Below are 15993 nucleotides of genomic sequence, written 5' to 3' on the forward strand. Positions count from 1 at the left end.
TTTATATTCATCCATATTTTATGATCTTGTCCAGAAATAATCTGATAATGTCACTCTTCAGTAACGACACAGTGAGAAAGCTTATGTCACATGATCTTCATCACAAATGGAGGTTATCCGGGTGTCATGGAACAGATGTTAAAGTTTTTTTTATTTTTTTTCTGAGCACTTTAAAGACTTCTTGTCCAATTTAGACTGAAAGCGTAGGTTTTATTTTTCCTGGTAGCTGTTCTGGAGCTTTCGATCACACCGCATGATCTTCACTGTGAGTTTCAGGAAAGAAAACTCTCAAATTTCACTTTATTTCACTAACTTCAGGGCATTTTCACTGCTGCAGTAACATTTTGAATGCAGGCCTTTCACAGAGCGGGCTGATGAAAGAGCTTCTTCATTTCCACCACTGAGGCGCCCTCGAGCAAGGCACTTAACCCCAAACTGCTCCAGCGTGTCTGTTCAGTGTGCAAAAGATCAGACGGGTGTGTGTTCCTGCTGCCGTCCGTGTGTGACGTGTATTTCAACCCCCTTGAGTCCTAAAACACGATTTCCCCCACGTCTTCCCCCTAAAACGAACCAATCATACATTGACCTAAACAACCGGGCTTTCCCCTGAAAAACAACAGCAGCACCAGAATGTTTAAAACCGTCTCAAGGTTCAAAGCGTAGGTGCAGGTGAGCTTTTTTATTGTGGAGCAAGGTCCCACCTCTGCTGATCAAATAATCCCACATTCCTCACGCTCATCAGTGAGTCCGATAAGTGTAAAAGTATGAGTCAGGGAAAAAGTGTCGGAGGAGAGGTCACTGCTGTGTGTGCAGGTGTTGTGAAACAGGAGCTTTCCACGTCGGGGCAGTTATGTGATATTGAGGTAATAAACATGGGCACTGGCTGCTCTTGAAACGTGACTTTTCCCACACTTTCGACTTTTTTCTTCTCCTTAAAGGGGACACTGATTTTGTGTGAGATAGATCCGAAAACATGGGATTCAACAAGCCGTTCAGATTCGATCCCCAAACCATCTGAGTATCTTCACCCACGGGTGGAGAACTACCGTTGCAAAGGTGTGCCATATATTCCTCGCAAGCCAATCGGTGCAGGCTGGGCTTAAAGAGACAGGCGCTAAAACACCTTTCAAACAGAGGAGGATGAGACAGGATATCAGGGGTGTCTAACTGATCCAGTAAAGAGCCGCTGTGGCTGCAGGTTTTAATTCCAACCAATCAAAAACCCACCTAGTCCAACAAGTAACCTGTGTGAGGGCAGTTCATGTGATTTAGTAAGTCGAGTCAGGTGATGTGGTTTAAAAATGTGGTGTAGTGGTTAGCACTGTCGCCTCACAGCGAGAAGGTTCCAGGTTCGCATCTGGGCTGGGGCTTCTGGAGTTTGCAGGTTCTCCCCGTGTCTGCGTGGGTTTTCTCCGGGTTCTCTGGTTTCCTCCCACAGTCCAAAGACATGCACGTGTTAGGTTAAGTGATGACTCAACAATTGCCCGTAGGCGCAGGACACATTGACTGGCATCCTGTCCAGGGTGTACCCCGCCTCATGCCCAATGTCAGCTGGGATCGGTTCCAGCCCCCCTCGACCCCGACAGGGACAAGCGTTTGAAGATGAATGAATTCAAACGGGACCAGATAATGTTTTTTAATCGTCATAGTAATACATGCATCAGAAGTTCATATTGAAGTCCCTTGTATTCGGAAAACAAAGGCAGGACTTCGCCGCTTTATTACAAGGATGCACCTGAACCGTTCAATAGAAACACAGAGGCCTGGGTTTAAGTTTCTTCTGAGGAACTGATCCTGAATCAGCACATTGTTGTGCACCTACTGTACAGTGTAGCAAGACGAGAATGAGATTCTCGCTTGATCTTAACCGTCCCTCTGCAAACAAAGGATCGTCTTTATGTACATAGCACTATGCAAATGGATAAAAGCAAAGCAGGAAATGTAGAATCAGAGGATTTAGCTGCGTTCGTCTGTCACCAACTGGCAGAATCAAGGAACTGCTGTGTGAAAAAGGAGACTTTATCAAAACCTCTCCCACCACCCACTGACGGGTCACACAGCCAACAGTCTCTGATGCCCCTGTGACACGACGTGTTCTGTGTTTTTCTGTAGAAAATCGTTTCCTCCGGAGACAAAGACAAAGATGACGGGCTTGACTTCAACGAGTTCTCCAAGTATCTGAAGGAACACGAGAAAAAGCTGCGACTTACCTTCAAGAGCTTGGACAAAAACAACGATGGTGGGTGGTTATCTTATCGGGCACCTACAGGTTTATGAATGTTGAAAAACGCTCAAACTAAATGCTGTTAATTGTCCTGTGTTTTTAATGTCAACAGGTCGGATAGACTTTAACGAGATAAAGCAGTCCCTTGGCGACCTGGGGATGGACATAAGCAAAGAGGAGGCGCAGAAGATCCTTCAGAGGTATTTCTGACTTTTTTGTAGCTGCTTTTCATTTAGGAGGGTCACTCTGCATATTTAGTGTTCTCTAAAGAGTTAGTTATGTGGGGAAAAGGCTCATGGGAATGTGCCTCCAAGCAAAAACCCTCATGAACCTTAAGCTAAAAGTGAAAGAAGGTGGGGTCCAGTGTGGGGGACTGATAACTGGGCTGGGGGCTGATGATAAAGGCACATGATAAAGAGCTGGCGAGACGTCTGACCCTGTTGGAGAACGTATCCAAACACGGAGGAAATAAGATCATTGAAAAGGAGAGAGTTTTCTCTTTAGGTTTGGTTAAAAAGTGTCCAATTAAAGAAACTAGTTTGTGTTAGCTTGGTCACTGTAGGTTTCCAAGTGTCCTCCAAAGGAGAGCAGCATGTTCTGTGTTTGAAAAAGCAAAATTAGAGGCGGCAGATGTACACGTTGTGACGAAAAGAGAGCTGAGCCAGAAGGCAAAGCTCTCGATCTACCGGTCAATCTTCGTTCCCACCCTCACCTATGGACATAAAAACTGGGTCATGACCCAAAGAACGAGGTCGCAGGTACAAGCGGCCGAAATGGGTTTTCTCAGGAGGGTGGCAGGAGTCAAGTTCAGCCATCCGTGAGGAACTCGGAGTAGAGCCGCTGCTCCTTTGCGTTGAAAGGAGCCAGTTGAGGTGGTTCGGGCATCTAGTAAGGATGCTCCCTGGGCGCCTCCCTAGGGAGGTGTTCCAGGCACGTCCAGCTTGGAGGAGGCCTCGGGGAAGACCCAGGACCAGGTGGAGAGATTATATCTCCACACTGTCCTGGGAACGCCTCAGGATCCCCCAGTTAGAGCTGGTTAATGTGGCCCGGGAAAGGGAAGTTTGGGGTCCCCTGCTAAAGCTGCTGCCCCTGCGACCCGACCCCGGATAAGCGGTTGAAGATGACTGAGTGAGATGAGTGAGATGTACACGAGTACGCTGCACGCTTGATAGTGAGACCTGAGAAAGAGAAGTGAAGCAGGATGTGCATGACTGTGAATCAGACAGAACGATATGTTTGAAAACCACAGAGAGGCGTTGATGAGTGTGCCAGCCGAACTGATACGTAGAGCAGACGAGGACATAGACTTTTATTTAGATTTTGGACCCTTTCAATGGTATTCCATCGCTAGGCAACAGCCTGAGTCATTGTTAACTTCCTGTCAGCTGTTGTCATTCACATTCACTGCAACAGGAAATAAACTGGGACACATTAAAATGTTTGTTTACAACTGTGAAATGGTCTCTTGAGCCAATCGCAGTGTTTGTTTACAATAACGTCCGGGTAGTAAACATCTAAGCTCTGTGCAAAAACTGGATCTACTCTTAACTCATTCATCTAAAATGAGCACTAGCTGTTAAGCCCGACCAGCGGTGAGATGATGCCGTTCGTGACGCTAGATTTGGTTTTAAAGACGCTACAAAACAACACAGAACATGAAATAAGCACAGAAAAGACGTCAGATAGGTCGGACAGAGGGGTTTAACTACCTAGATATCGTTAAACATTACAGTTAAGGCTGAAAATGACAACAGAAATGAACAAGTTTGCATATTTTACATATGTCCACGATGTAAATCAGCTGCCAGGTGTCCACCGAGTTAGTGATTTGTTGCTAGTGTGACGTCACAGTGATTTGGTCTATAGAGGAGACCTAAGGTTTCCTTCCTAAGTATACAATATAAATGTCATTGCGCGTTTGTTTGCTTCAATTCTGAAATTTGACTGAATGGTAAAGACTTTTTGCTGTTGGTGGCGGTTTGGATGATTTCAGTCTTCCTAACCTGACCTGCTTCTTGTTTGCATGCTCCCTCACCATCTGTCAGGCAAATCTCTCTTTCCCTCTGACAATTGAAAGGTGTCCACACATTCAAGCCTCTGTTGTTCTCGTTTCCAGCTTCTTAAATGTGAATAGTTTTCCCTCTGACGGTAAACTGAATATCTTTTGAGTTGTGGACAAATCAGGACATTTGAGGACGTCATCTCGGGCTTTGGGAAACACCGATCAACATTTTATAGACCAGACAACTAATCAGTTATTAAAAAGATCTCAGTTTTGTAACCAATTAACCTGTCCTGTTGTGTTGGGTCTTTGACTTTGAGGGAATCGGGCCTGGAGCATCCTTAAAAAGTCCTTGAATTTGATGTTTAAGAAGGTGTGGGAAATTTTATGTCATCCCACGTCTCTCTCTCCCCTCAGTTATGGTTTTATGTAACTAACAAGGCAAAAATGGACAAAAAACATACAAAATCAGTAAGATATTGTTATGATCCTGTTAAATAAATCCGATAAATTTGATTTATTGTCCAGCTAGTTGCACGTGTTTGCTTGTGTGCTTCCAATAGACGTCCCCAGTCGTTTCCCTCCAACAATAAAATACAAAGAGCCTCTTTTATGTAAATCCATAAGTCATTTCCACCCACATGAGCCAATAAGTGAGCCCAGTTACTTGGACCTTAATTGGTTCAGGATGTAGATCAAAACAGCTCTTACATCATATGAAAGATTATCTGCTGTCTTTCTTTGTCGTACAGTATCGATGTGGACGGCACCATGACTCTGGACTGGAATGAATGGAGGGAGCATTTCCTGTTTAACCCCGCCACCAACCTGCAGGAGATTATCCGCTACTGGAAGCACTCCACGGTAAGAGGAGTGTGTGCGTGTGCGTGTGTGGGCATGTGTTTGTGTTAATGTGTGTGTGTGGGTGTGTGTGTGTGTGTTTGTGTGTGTATATGCGTGTGTTAGAGGGAGATAACTGTAATGATGGATGCTGGTTAACGTAGTGGTAAACTCAGACCAAAATATATGCCAAATGTAAAGATTTGTTGTGATGTTGTGGAGCAAAAGTTAATGCTTTAAAGTATTAATGTAATGTTTAAAGTGTTAATGTTGGTAAATACGTATCATATTTGTTTAGTTTCCTGTGTAAGAGGATTAAGCATGCTGTTCAGGCTCCCAAATTCCCTCAATGAGGAAAATGATTCAGCCCAGAAACAAAATTGTTAGCGTAAGAAATTCATTTTGATTATTTTCATTTTGCTCTGGGACCAAGGCCAACTTGAGCAGATCGAGGTCGCTCTAACATAGAAAAATAATCATGGGTTATAAACTTAATTTTAATAAAAAATGGAAGGTGGACGTGAAGGTCGAACCATCTTCATGCTCGTTGACTGTACCAGGCGTTACTTTAAAAAGCACCGCACTAAAAGGGAAAGTCTTGAAAGAGTAGTCAGCTGATGCCGCATTTGGACGGAGACTTTGGCAACAGATCAGCATCTCTGCGCCAACAGATTTGTTTCGAGGGAGGAGGTGAGAGAAGAGAGGAAGGGAGAAAGAAGACTTCACTTTTTCATGATGACCTGTTTCATTAACGATTAATCTGCTGATTATTTTCCAGATTAATCGTTAGGTCTCTAAAATGTCAGAAAATAGTGTGGTCCCTTTAAAAAGTCTTTGTTTGTCAGTTTAAAACCCAAAGAAACTCAGTTTAATATGATATAAAACAGAGAAAAGCAGGAAATCTCCATATTTGAGAGGCTGAAAAAACAGCATTTTGTGCTATTTCTACATGAAACATAACTTTATCTATTAATCGTGTATCAAAATATTGAGTTTTTCTTCTGTCGGTTGACTAATCATTGCTGCTCTATTCAGAAGTGGCAAGAAAACAATATTCAGCAGGGAATCGGTCCCGTTCTAGAAATTTCATCCTAATATCAAACAATATTTCACACCTAAACGTTTTGCAGCTCAAACAAATATTAACATCCCACGTTCTAAGTGAAAGTTCACATATAGATGGTTGCATTTATATAAAAATGATGTGATTCCTTCTACGGTTGCATGTCAGAGACACAGCCTGCTCCAGTCAATGGCTAATCTCTGACGTGTGTTGCCCCGTTCACCGGCACAACCTCGGGGTTAAATAAACCTGCGGCTGCTAAACTGAGGCGGAGATAAGCTCATTTAAGGGGGATGATCTCGTCAGGGGGATTGGGCCAGGTTGCTGAGAGAGAAAGTGAGTGGACAGGACAGGACAGGGGTGAGGCTGCTGAGGTGAGGCATCAGTGAGTTGGTAACCTCCACGGCATTGAGAGCTTCTCGCCATCTCCGGTACAAACTGCAGAGCCTCGACTTGTGACGGAGCACTTTCTGTCGAGGGTCCCGCTCAAGCAAAGTTTAAAAAGGAGCTTGTGCGACACTGGGAATCCATCGTACTGGACGGGCAGCTTGACCAAAGGCTTGAGATGGCCGTGGCTCTGCTGCGCCCTCAGCAGCAGCAGGGGAACTGGTTTTTCATCGCCTTTGAAGATGATGGGGAGATCAATGAGGTGGAGGTGGACATGGTGGGTGTATACTTTTAGCCTCATGAATGAAAACCTGGTTTTGATACATGAGCGCGGCCAATTTGAGCTTCTCGCAGATACTGAAAAATCCAGTATGTTGAATTAAAGTAACGATTTGTTTAAGGTAACTTAGAAAAGATTGCAAATGCAGTAGTTACCTGGATGTAACTCCAGTTCTATGAGTACGTGCTGATCCCTCTAGTTCCACTATAAAGTAGGCTGACACGTTAAATGTGCAGGAGCAAAATGTCTTTTTGCTTCCATAACGTTGAATATGGAAATAATATGATATCACAATCTTCTTCATCATCGCGACACTGCTACGACTTTGTTTATATATTGTTTTTATATTTTTAAATCTCTCTTTAAATGATAGGCCAATATCCCTGCGTTTGGAAATTGTAACGTAAACATTTGAGCTATTCTGATGCACTCCAATGCAACATCATTAAAATGTGTAATAATAAGTGTTTGTTGACACAGTGAGACAAAGGCGTTCATTCACCAGTGTCACTGTATTCAGCGATATTGCGAGGTGTTCCCTAATATTCTGTCCCTCCCATTAAATCACCACGTCTCTGACAAAGTTGAAGAGGACATCGTAGGATTCTCAAAGCTAGTGTTCCTTCCTTGAATATTATTCATGATTTTATGACATTGTTGTTCTGTTCTGCGTCTTTACGAGTACAGATGTAGCAGCAGTCTGTGCACAGGACAATATGTTGTTATAAATGAATCGCTACTATCGGTGTAAGGCTTCATATCACAAGAGGATTCATCCAAACTTGTTATTATTTAAAGGGTTTTAATTAGATCGCAGTGACAAGCGAGGTTAAAAACACTTTTGATTTAATGTCACTGAAACAACCGGTTTCATTAAGCGCCGTGCGATGATGTAATCGACTGCACAGCATGAACCTGGAGTTACGTAAGACCTTGGAGAAGAGCACCCTGTTTGTCTGTTCGAGGCGAAAGGTGCTAATTAAGCTGTTTGGAAGCTGTTATTCAATTAAACTAATCTCAAACGTGGACTTCCACGGGTTTGAAATGACAATTTGAAAAGATTGAAAGCTTTTAACAGTAAAAAGGCATATACACGTAAGTTTTTGAAGACAGTTTATAGAAGGGAAACACAGTTCACACAGTATCTAATTATAGGATTAAAGATATTGTGTTGTGTGTGTGTAGGTGCTGGACATCGGTGACAGCCTCTCCATCCCAGATGAGTTCACGGAGGAGGAGAAGACGACCGGCGTGTGGTGGAAGCAGCTGTCAGCGGGGGCTATGGCCGGCGCCGTGTCCCGAACAGGAACCGCCCCGCTGGACAGGATGAAAGTGTTCATGCAGGTGAGTCCAAACTTTCATCTTCCATTTGTTGTCTGTCATGTCCACTCTGTCAGAGGCTCTGAATGAATCCCATTTTGCATAATATGTATATTCTAATATATGACGAGTCATTAAGTAATTCTTAAAATGAATAAACCAACGGCAGTTTCATTGATGTTCCTTTGAGGTCAGGGTAAAAAACCTGATATATGAAATAAGAAAGGAGAGGGATCCTATTAAAACAACATTTGACGCATATTTCTGAGATTTGAACAAAATGAAACATGATTTAGGAAGGAATTTGCAAATTAACTCTTCATATCTTATGTTAGAAAAAATGTTAGAAGACATATTTAAGTTTTTTTTTTATACGTTTTTGATAATCCCTCAGTACGTACTACTGAAATATGGGCGACTGTGACTCAGTGCTAGAGTGGGTTGTCCTCCATTTGAGAGATTGGCGGTTCGATCCCCACCTTCCCTGGTCCTCATGTCGACGTGTCCTTGGGCAAGACACTGAACCCCGAAATGCTCCTCGTGCTGCACATGGGTGTGTAAATGTGGTGTGAATGATTAGATTAGATGGTAAGTAGATGAATGTGAAAACACTGTGAAAGCACCTTGAGTAGTCAGAAGAAAGGTGTTATATAAGAACAAGTCCATTTACCAACAGAATGGGGGAAAAAAGGTGACACTAATCCCCTCATTTGGGTGGTTAACATCTATATCATGCAGCTTACTGTAAATGCTGCCTTTTAATACAATACTTATACTTTTTAAAGTAATGGCTTACAGTGCATGTTTTCTTTATGTACAGGTCCATTCCTCCAAGAGCAACAAAATCAGCCTGGTCAGTGGTTTCAAGCAAATGTTAAAAGAAGGAGGCTTGACGTCTCTGTGGAGAGGAAACGGCATCAACGTGCTGAAGATCGCCCCTGAGACCGCCATTAAATTCATGGCCTATGAGCAGGTACATCCCAAACCAATACAGGCTTTGTGCTGGAACCACTGACACACATTTTAATATCAAAGATCATAAGATCGATGCAGAGTTAAATGTATAATGACTCCCCGAGATGCTGTTTCAGTGTTTAATGCAACGCTGTGTTATCGCTGTGTGTCATTAGTTTAAGCAGGCTCTGTCCAGTGAACCCGGGAAGATCAAGACCCACGAGAGGTTCCTGGCCGGATCGCTGGCTGGAGCCACGGCACAAACGGCCATCTACCCCATGGAGGTGAGCAGACGTGTCGACAGGTGTATCTGAGGGAAGTGTTCAGCTTCAGTGACACTGCAGGCAACCTTCTCTCAGCTGCAGACTGCTGCAAAGTGTTTTAAGTAGAAGTGTTGTCAGCAATCGCTTAAAATCTACGTCTGTGCAGGTGATGAAAACCCGTCTGACGCTGAGGAAGACCGGACAATACACAGGAATGTTCGACTGTGCCAAGAAAATCCTGAAGAAGGAGGGAGTGAGGGCGTTTTACAAGGGCTACGTCCCCAATCTCATAGGCATCATCCCTTACGCTGGCATCGATCTGGCCGTGTACGAGGTACGTGGAGGATGTAGATACAAAGCTCCATTTCCATATTCAACGTCATCTGTCAGGGAGGACACATTTCAAGTGCTCTCGGTACAATCTAATGGCTACTATAGGGACTAACCTCCCTGTCGCTGTCCAGTCAGACCCGATTTATGCAAAACTTATCCTCACCAGAGCTTGAAGAACTTCTGGTTGTCCCGCTACGCCAAAGACTCGGCCAACCCCGGCATCCTGGTGCTGCTTGGCTGTGGGACCCTGTCCAGCACGTGTGGCCAGCTGGCCAGCTACCCTCTGGCTCTGATCCGCACCAGGATGCAGGCTCAAGGTACAGACAACCACACCTCATTCACAGTTCTGCCAACTTTTAATGCAGCACTTTTGGTATTTACTCATGATCGTATCCAAAGGGATTTAAACAAAGTAAATAATTATAAATATATAGAAATAAGTTAATCAATTGAGCTTTGAGTGATTTCATTCTTTTCTTTTATATATATTTATATTAACATGGCTGTTTGTTTGTGTTTATGTATATGTTTTAATGTGACACAGGCAAATCAAACACAACACACACAACAATATAATGACAAGACAATAAAACCTTACAAAACAATGAATATAAAAAACAACCTGACAAAATAAAATGACTAGGACCCCTTCAGAAATTCATATATTTATGTCGACAGCACCGGTTTATTTAGAGACTGAAATACACGACAGGTTGAGTGTATTTAGAGTTTTATATAGTCCCACTCAGCACTAGCGCTATTCTCTTCCTGTTTCATGTTGTGTTGAGCCACTTTGTCATGGTTTGAAGCAATTATGAGTATTGTAAATATTGTACCCAACAGTTTCAAAAGCCAAACGTTTCTCCCCTGAGACAGTTTTGGCGTTAGCTGTGAAGTTACTCAAGGTCAAATGAAAGCACTGACAGCATCATCTAAGTCAGGGATGTCAAATACATCAGAGGGCCAAAAACAACAAATTTGCTACAAGCCGAGGGCCGGACTGGTTCAATGTTTATGAAAACATACTAAAATGATTGCATATAACCTATTGGACCAAGACCTAACACAGTGTACCTTATTTTATTTAATAATTAAATGAATAATCCAATATTCTTGTACGGCTCTGTCAGTAATTTCAAGTGAAAACATTTTTCAACAGGCTCACAGACAAAAACAAACTTGTCCTGTACATTAAATGAATAAAGCGAGATTTTCTTATGACTTTAGTTATTTCAAGGAAAACATTTTTCAACAGGCAAACAGCAAAAAATAAAATGTGTTCCTTAATATCAAGATAAAGACACACAGCTTTGCCCTTTACCGTGAACATGTGCTCTGCCTCACACCGAGCTTGAAACATCCTGTTCTCATCGTCCACCTTCCCTTTAGCCATTATTGGGGAGGGGGGGTGCTGAAAGTTGACATCTGCCCTGAATGCGGATGAATAATGAAGCCGAGGCGGCCCACTTGCGGCGCTGCAGTGAGTTTGCGTGCTACCGGTGCATTGTGGGTAGTTTTGGTGCGTGAAAAACACCAGCAGGCGGCTGTGGCGTGCGGGCCAGATCTAATACTAATCAAATATCAAGATCATTCATGGGGCCTTGACTTTGACACCCATGATCTAAGTGGTATGTCTGCCTTTGGTACCAAACTTATTGCTCATTATGTCGTTTTCTTTTCTCAGCATCTCTCGAGGGCTCAGAGCAGCTGCCCATGAACCTGATGGTGAAGAAGATTGTGCAAAAGGAGGGCTTCACGGGACTTTACCGTGGCATTCTGCCCAACTTCATGAAGGTCATACCGGCCGTCAGCATCAGCTACGTGGTGTACGAGCACATGAAGTCCGAGCTGGGTATTCAGAAGTAAGGCAGCGCAGTCATCTGGGACTGTGCGTGTTTGGGCGAGTGTAAAGGGGATGTGCAGCATTTGTATTTTTTATTGTTTTCAAAACACGTTCCTTCTAACACATTAGGGAAACTGTCACGTAGAGGATTCGTTTACCTGTAGGTCACAAACTGCTGCAGCAGATGGAGCCGTCGTAGTCGGCTGTTGAAGTTTTTAAAGCGATCGCAGGACTTTGCTGGGTTGGGACACTGAGCCTAAATAGTTAACGCGCACAGGGCTCATAATGAAGTCTTCTACAACGTTTCCAACTGTATGTCGTTTGCAGCCACAGATTTAATTGCACTGTCAGTCTCACTTTCATCAACCAAAGAGGTGATATTTAGTCTAGGAAAACCAAAAACACTTGGAGAGGTTCATTTTATTATGTTTAATTGTTGATTTGGGTTGGAATGGCAATGTTTTGTATCCGTTATTTTACGTATGGGTCCTGTAATGTCACACATGTTCCAGTATTTGACCAAAAGGCACCAACAAGATCTAAAAACTGGAGCACTTGTGAAGTGGGATAAGACCTTTTTTTGATCTTTTTTTTTGCTATCTTTATCAAAAGTTGGAATTTGACATCTTACATCCACCTTTATACCAATATATTGTGAAAACTGTGTGAGTGGGGAGCTGTTCCACAAATCTGAGGGAATATTTGAAGTGCAATACTGTGTCTGCACTGTCTCTACACAGGTGTGTCCTTTTGGGAGCGGGTTTGTGAACAGGGGGAGTCGCGTGCCTTATTTTTCTCAGATATCTGTGGACTTCTTCACCCTCCACTTTCTCTCTTGCCTTTCTTTCCAATATTTGGTTCCTTAGATGCTGGTGTTTACTTTAATAAATACATTTGAATACAAAAGTGAAACATTTTAAGTGCATTTATTTTCAGCTTCCTATGGTGCAATAAATTTGCCAATACATGTTCACGTTTTTTCATGAATGTATGGCAACGTATCGCTCTGAAAACTGTACTCTGAACGCAGCTTTCTCTTGAGCCCTGTGTGCTGTGCGACCCATGAGGTTTTAAGTAGAGATTACTCCACTTTAGACATGATGTAATGTTTTTCTCAGCGACGTCAATACTCCTGGCTTTAGTTGTCTGATCCTGACCATTTGTAGCATTGTAGCGGAAGAAACGAACTGAAAGAGAAGTGCTTTCCACCTATCCAGTTCCTGTGTAATCACTCAAAACATACTTTTTGACCTCTGAATAGTCACTAAAGTAAAAACACTTAACATCTTCTCTTTCTTATCTCAAATTGAAGACCTCTGGGTTATGAAAAAGTGGAAAAAACAGTCCACTTAAGTCAAAAGAACTCAGTATGCCGGGCGACAAAAGTGCATTTATTTGCATTCATCGAGCAAAAACGTACACATTTTCAGTCTATTTTGTAAATTTCTTTTGATGTCTGGCATTTGAAAGATTCAGATTATGGTGACTCCAAGTGGTAGCTTTAAAAGCAAAAAGAAAATCACTTAATTTCTTCATCAGAATAACTTAAAAGCTGCTATACTAACGTACAGAACTTCTACACAGAGGCTTTAAGGTTCGACCCACTGTGAAAAACCAAAGACCATGACCAGACAGACCTGTGATTAGGTAATATCAAGAAATACCTGACTTGTTTTTTATATTTTTATACTATTAAGTCAGAGAATAGCTTCTTTTCTGGGTATAGTCCATATATTATGAGTGTGCCAGTAAGTGAAAGAAGCGCCACAGCGGTCAGGATGGAGCGCAAGGCTTTGAACCAGCTGGGGTAAGTCGGCAGCAGAGCCAGATCATAATGCAGCGCGATCCCTAGCCCCATGATGACCATGGTGACTGAAGAAACAATGTTGTCGCTCATCAGTATGGACACCCAGGCTATGAGGGAGGGAACCACACTGTTGGCCAGGTTTATCCAGTCAGGTTTGGCTGGGCTTCTCTCAGGAAGAGTGAATCCCCAGCGCGCTCCACCCAGGAAGGAAAGAATGGAGGCGCTGTAAGCTAACTGAGCATATGCCAACTCTGGGAAGTAGCCCTCGGTCACAGCCATGAGCAACGTGGGGGCGACGAAGGGGATCAGCCCCGCAAACCCCAGATACAAGGCAGGTTTTGGACTTTTCCCCAGTTCCTTCATGTCGTAGCGCAGCAGATCCAGCTCTCTGGGAGGTTCATCTGGCTTCGGTCGCTTCTTGAGCCTCACAGCTGAAGAGTGGAAATGTTGGTTCCTGACTAAAAATGGAGGTGCATGAGTCTGGGTCCTCTGGAAGAGCTCAATCCCCCTTAAACTGAGGCCAGCAGGAGGTTTTACTTGTCTGTCATCTCGTTCTGAAAACAGCAGCCTTCCTGTTGAGGCCCAGCAGGTGTGCAGGGAGCTGGATCCACCGTCAGGAGCTCCAGTGAGGACCGATGTCCAGCATCTTTGTGGAGGACCTGCCGAACGCCATACCTAAAGACAAGACATTCATGTTAAATATTTAAAATACATTTCGGTTTTAAAATGATAAATTATTAGAAATAGGAGCTTTTGGAGCAAGGACATCAAATGGTCTGTTACCTTCTGGGCTGCACAGGTGCTTCTTCTAAATATAATAGAAAGCATCTGATGAAAGAGTAAACAGATCAGTTTAGACAGAGAAAAACACAAAAAGATATATCACCCAAAGTTAACACATATATATGAACACACGTATATATTTGAATATGTGCTGCAACAATTATTATTTTAATTACTGATTATATTCACAGTAGAGCATTTGGTCAATAAATCGTCACAAAAATAATGTAAACATCCATCAGTTTCCCACAAGACCTTAACATATTGATTTCACGATCATAAAACAAGACAAAACAGAAAATATTCAGCTGGAACTAGAACATTAAGACTAAATACATATATTTTTTATGGAAAAGCAATACTTTCATTCTTTACCCCTCAAACGCCCCGTGGGTGCATTATTATTATTATTATTTTTATATTTGAATATAGCTTTTAATAGAGATACATAGTCAACGTTTCATATATTTATTTTCACTATTATTTTTTTTCTATTTGCTTTCATTTGTGACACCATTTAAGTTTTATCCTTTTTTCCCACTGTGCCTTGTATGTATGTTGAGGTGTTATTGTTATTATTAATTTTATCATTATTTATTGTAAATTAATTTCTTTAAAACAATAAATAAATCAGGATGTTGAACCCGGAACAGGGTGCAGACATGTTAAAGTGTGACACACTGAAGTCAGTAGTGTTTCTTTACTGCAGAGACGAACGTTGGCTGTGTGACATAACCGACATGTTGCCAAGGTAACGGCTAAATGTCTTAACATACTAAATTAACGTTACATTCCCCAAATACGGACGATAATTACCTCTGTTTCAGGCTGAATACTCCATACTTTAACACTTGTTTATTCCCGGGGTCATCCGGTCGTTAGTTGGTAAAAACACTTTGGTACGCGGTGTATTCCTTCCGTGTTCAAACAAGAGGCGTCCTGGAACTACAGTTCCGCCTTGAATGTGAAATATCTAAACCATGATCTAAACAGAAGCTAGCTAGCCGAAGAAATATATAATAATAATAATAGGCCTGAGTCTGAATATTTACGTATTCAAAGTGACAAAAAAACAATGTGAATACAGTTATTATTTATTTCTCTCAGTAAACAAAACTCATTATTAATTGCTTATATTTCACTGTATCTAATATTCCTTTGATATTCTTGTTTTTATTTTTGTAATTATTTTATCTGAATGTCATTTTATTCATGCTTATGTATATTTCTACATGAATTAACTTGTGTGCTATACATTTGTCTTTCTAAATGGGGAGAAAATCTACAACAAATTATATGTATATTATATATATTGGGGGCTGTGGTCAGGATTTTTAGAAATACTGAGGCAATTAACTAAAAACAGAATACTTTTATAGGTGTCTAGGGGGATTTTAAGTATATTTAATTTCCACTGACAGGTTAGCACTGTCGCTTCACAGCAAGAGGATTTCTGGTTTGAGTCCAGGTCTGGGGCCTTTCTGTGTTTGAGTTTGCATGCTCTCCCTGTGTCTGCGTGGGTTCTCTGCAGGTCCTCCAGTTCTCCCACAGTCCAAAGACATGCAGGTGTTAGGTTAATTGATGACTAAAAAAATACTCAGGAAACTATAGACCCATAAAAATGAAGTATGTCTTAAAACAAATAACGCTGAGTATTCATTCACTGTAACGTTTTAGTGAGTCTAAAACTACAGAAATTAAAAGTTACCTAGTGCAAGGTTGTATACAGTGCATTTAGAAAGTATTCAGACTTCTTCACCTTTGTCACAGTTTGTTAAGTTGCATTTGCAGAGTTGTCAATGAGCCACTCCTGCATTTTCTTGGCTGTGTTGCTCAGTCCTGTTCAGTTCCTCCAGGCCAGTCTGAGCAACTCTGTTCAGCTTTTCCTCAACCC

At 42.2% G+C, this 15993-nt stretch overlaps 2 protein-coding genes across 2 annotated transcripts in view; one reads left to right on the top strand and one right to left on the bottom strand.

The window, feature by feature from the left end:
* The window catches only part of LOC310966450 (mitochondrial adenyl nucleotide antiporter SLC25A24-like), a 14211-nt gene extending 1796 nt beyond the window's left edge, over positions 1–12415 (top strand). Inside the window, exons 2-10 of the mRNA XM_083940181.1 lie at positions 2113–2239; positions 2337–2424; positions 4979–5090; positions 7982–8140; positions 8937–9089; positions 9247–9354; positions 9500–9667; positions 9833–9983; positions 11351–12415. Coding sequence (XP_083796307.1) covers positions 2113–2239; positions 2337–2424; positions 4979–5090; positions 7982–8140; positions 8937–9089; positions 9247–9354; positions 9500–9667; positions 9833–9983; positions 11351–11532 — 1248 coding nt within the window. The 3' untranslated portion in view covers positions 11533–12415. The remainder of the gene's footprint in view (positions 1–2112; positions 2240–2336; positions 2425–4978; positions 5091–7981; positions 8141–8936; positions 9090–9246; positions 9355–9499; positions 9668–9832; positions 9984–11350) is intronic.
* Positions 12416–12934: 519 nt separating this feature from the next.
* LOC310945274 (transmembrane protein 69-like) lies at positions 12935–14990 on the bottom strand. Its single transcript, XM_083911317.1, has 3 exons — positions 14916–14990; positions 14100–14144; positions 12935–13991 (listed from the first exon to the last, which is right to left on the bottom strand). The coding sequence occupies exons 2-3, from the start codon at positions 14142–14144 to the stop codon at positions 13194–13196; spliced, it is 843 nt and encodes a 280-aa protein (XP_083767443.1). The 5' UTR covers positions 14916–14990; the 3' UTR covers positions 12935–13193.
* Between the last annotated feature and the right edge of the window lie 1003 nt (positions 14991–15993).

Source organism: Echiichthys vipera (genome assembly GCF_963691815.1).
Source record: "Echiichthys vipera genome assembly, chromosome: 3".
Lineage (NCBI taxonomy): Eukaryota > Metazoa > Chordata > Actinopteri > Perciformes > Trachinidae > Echiichthys > Echiichthys vipera.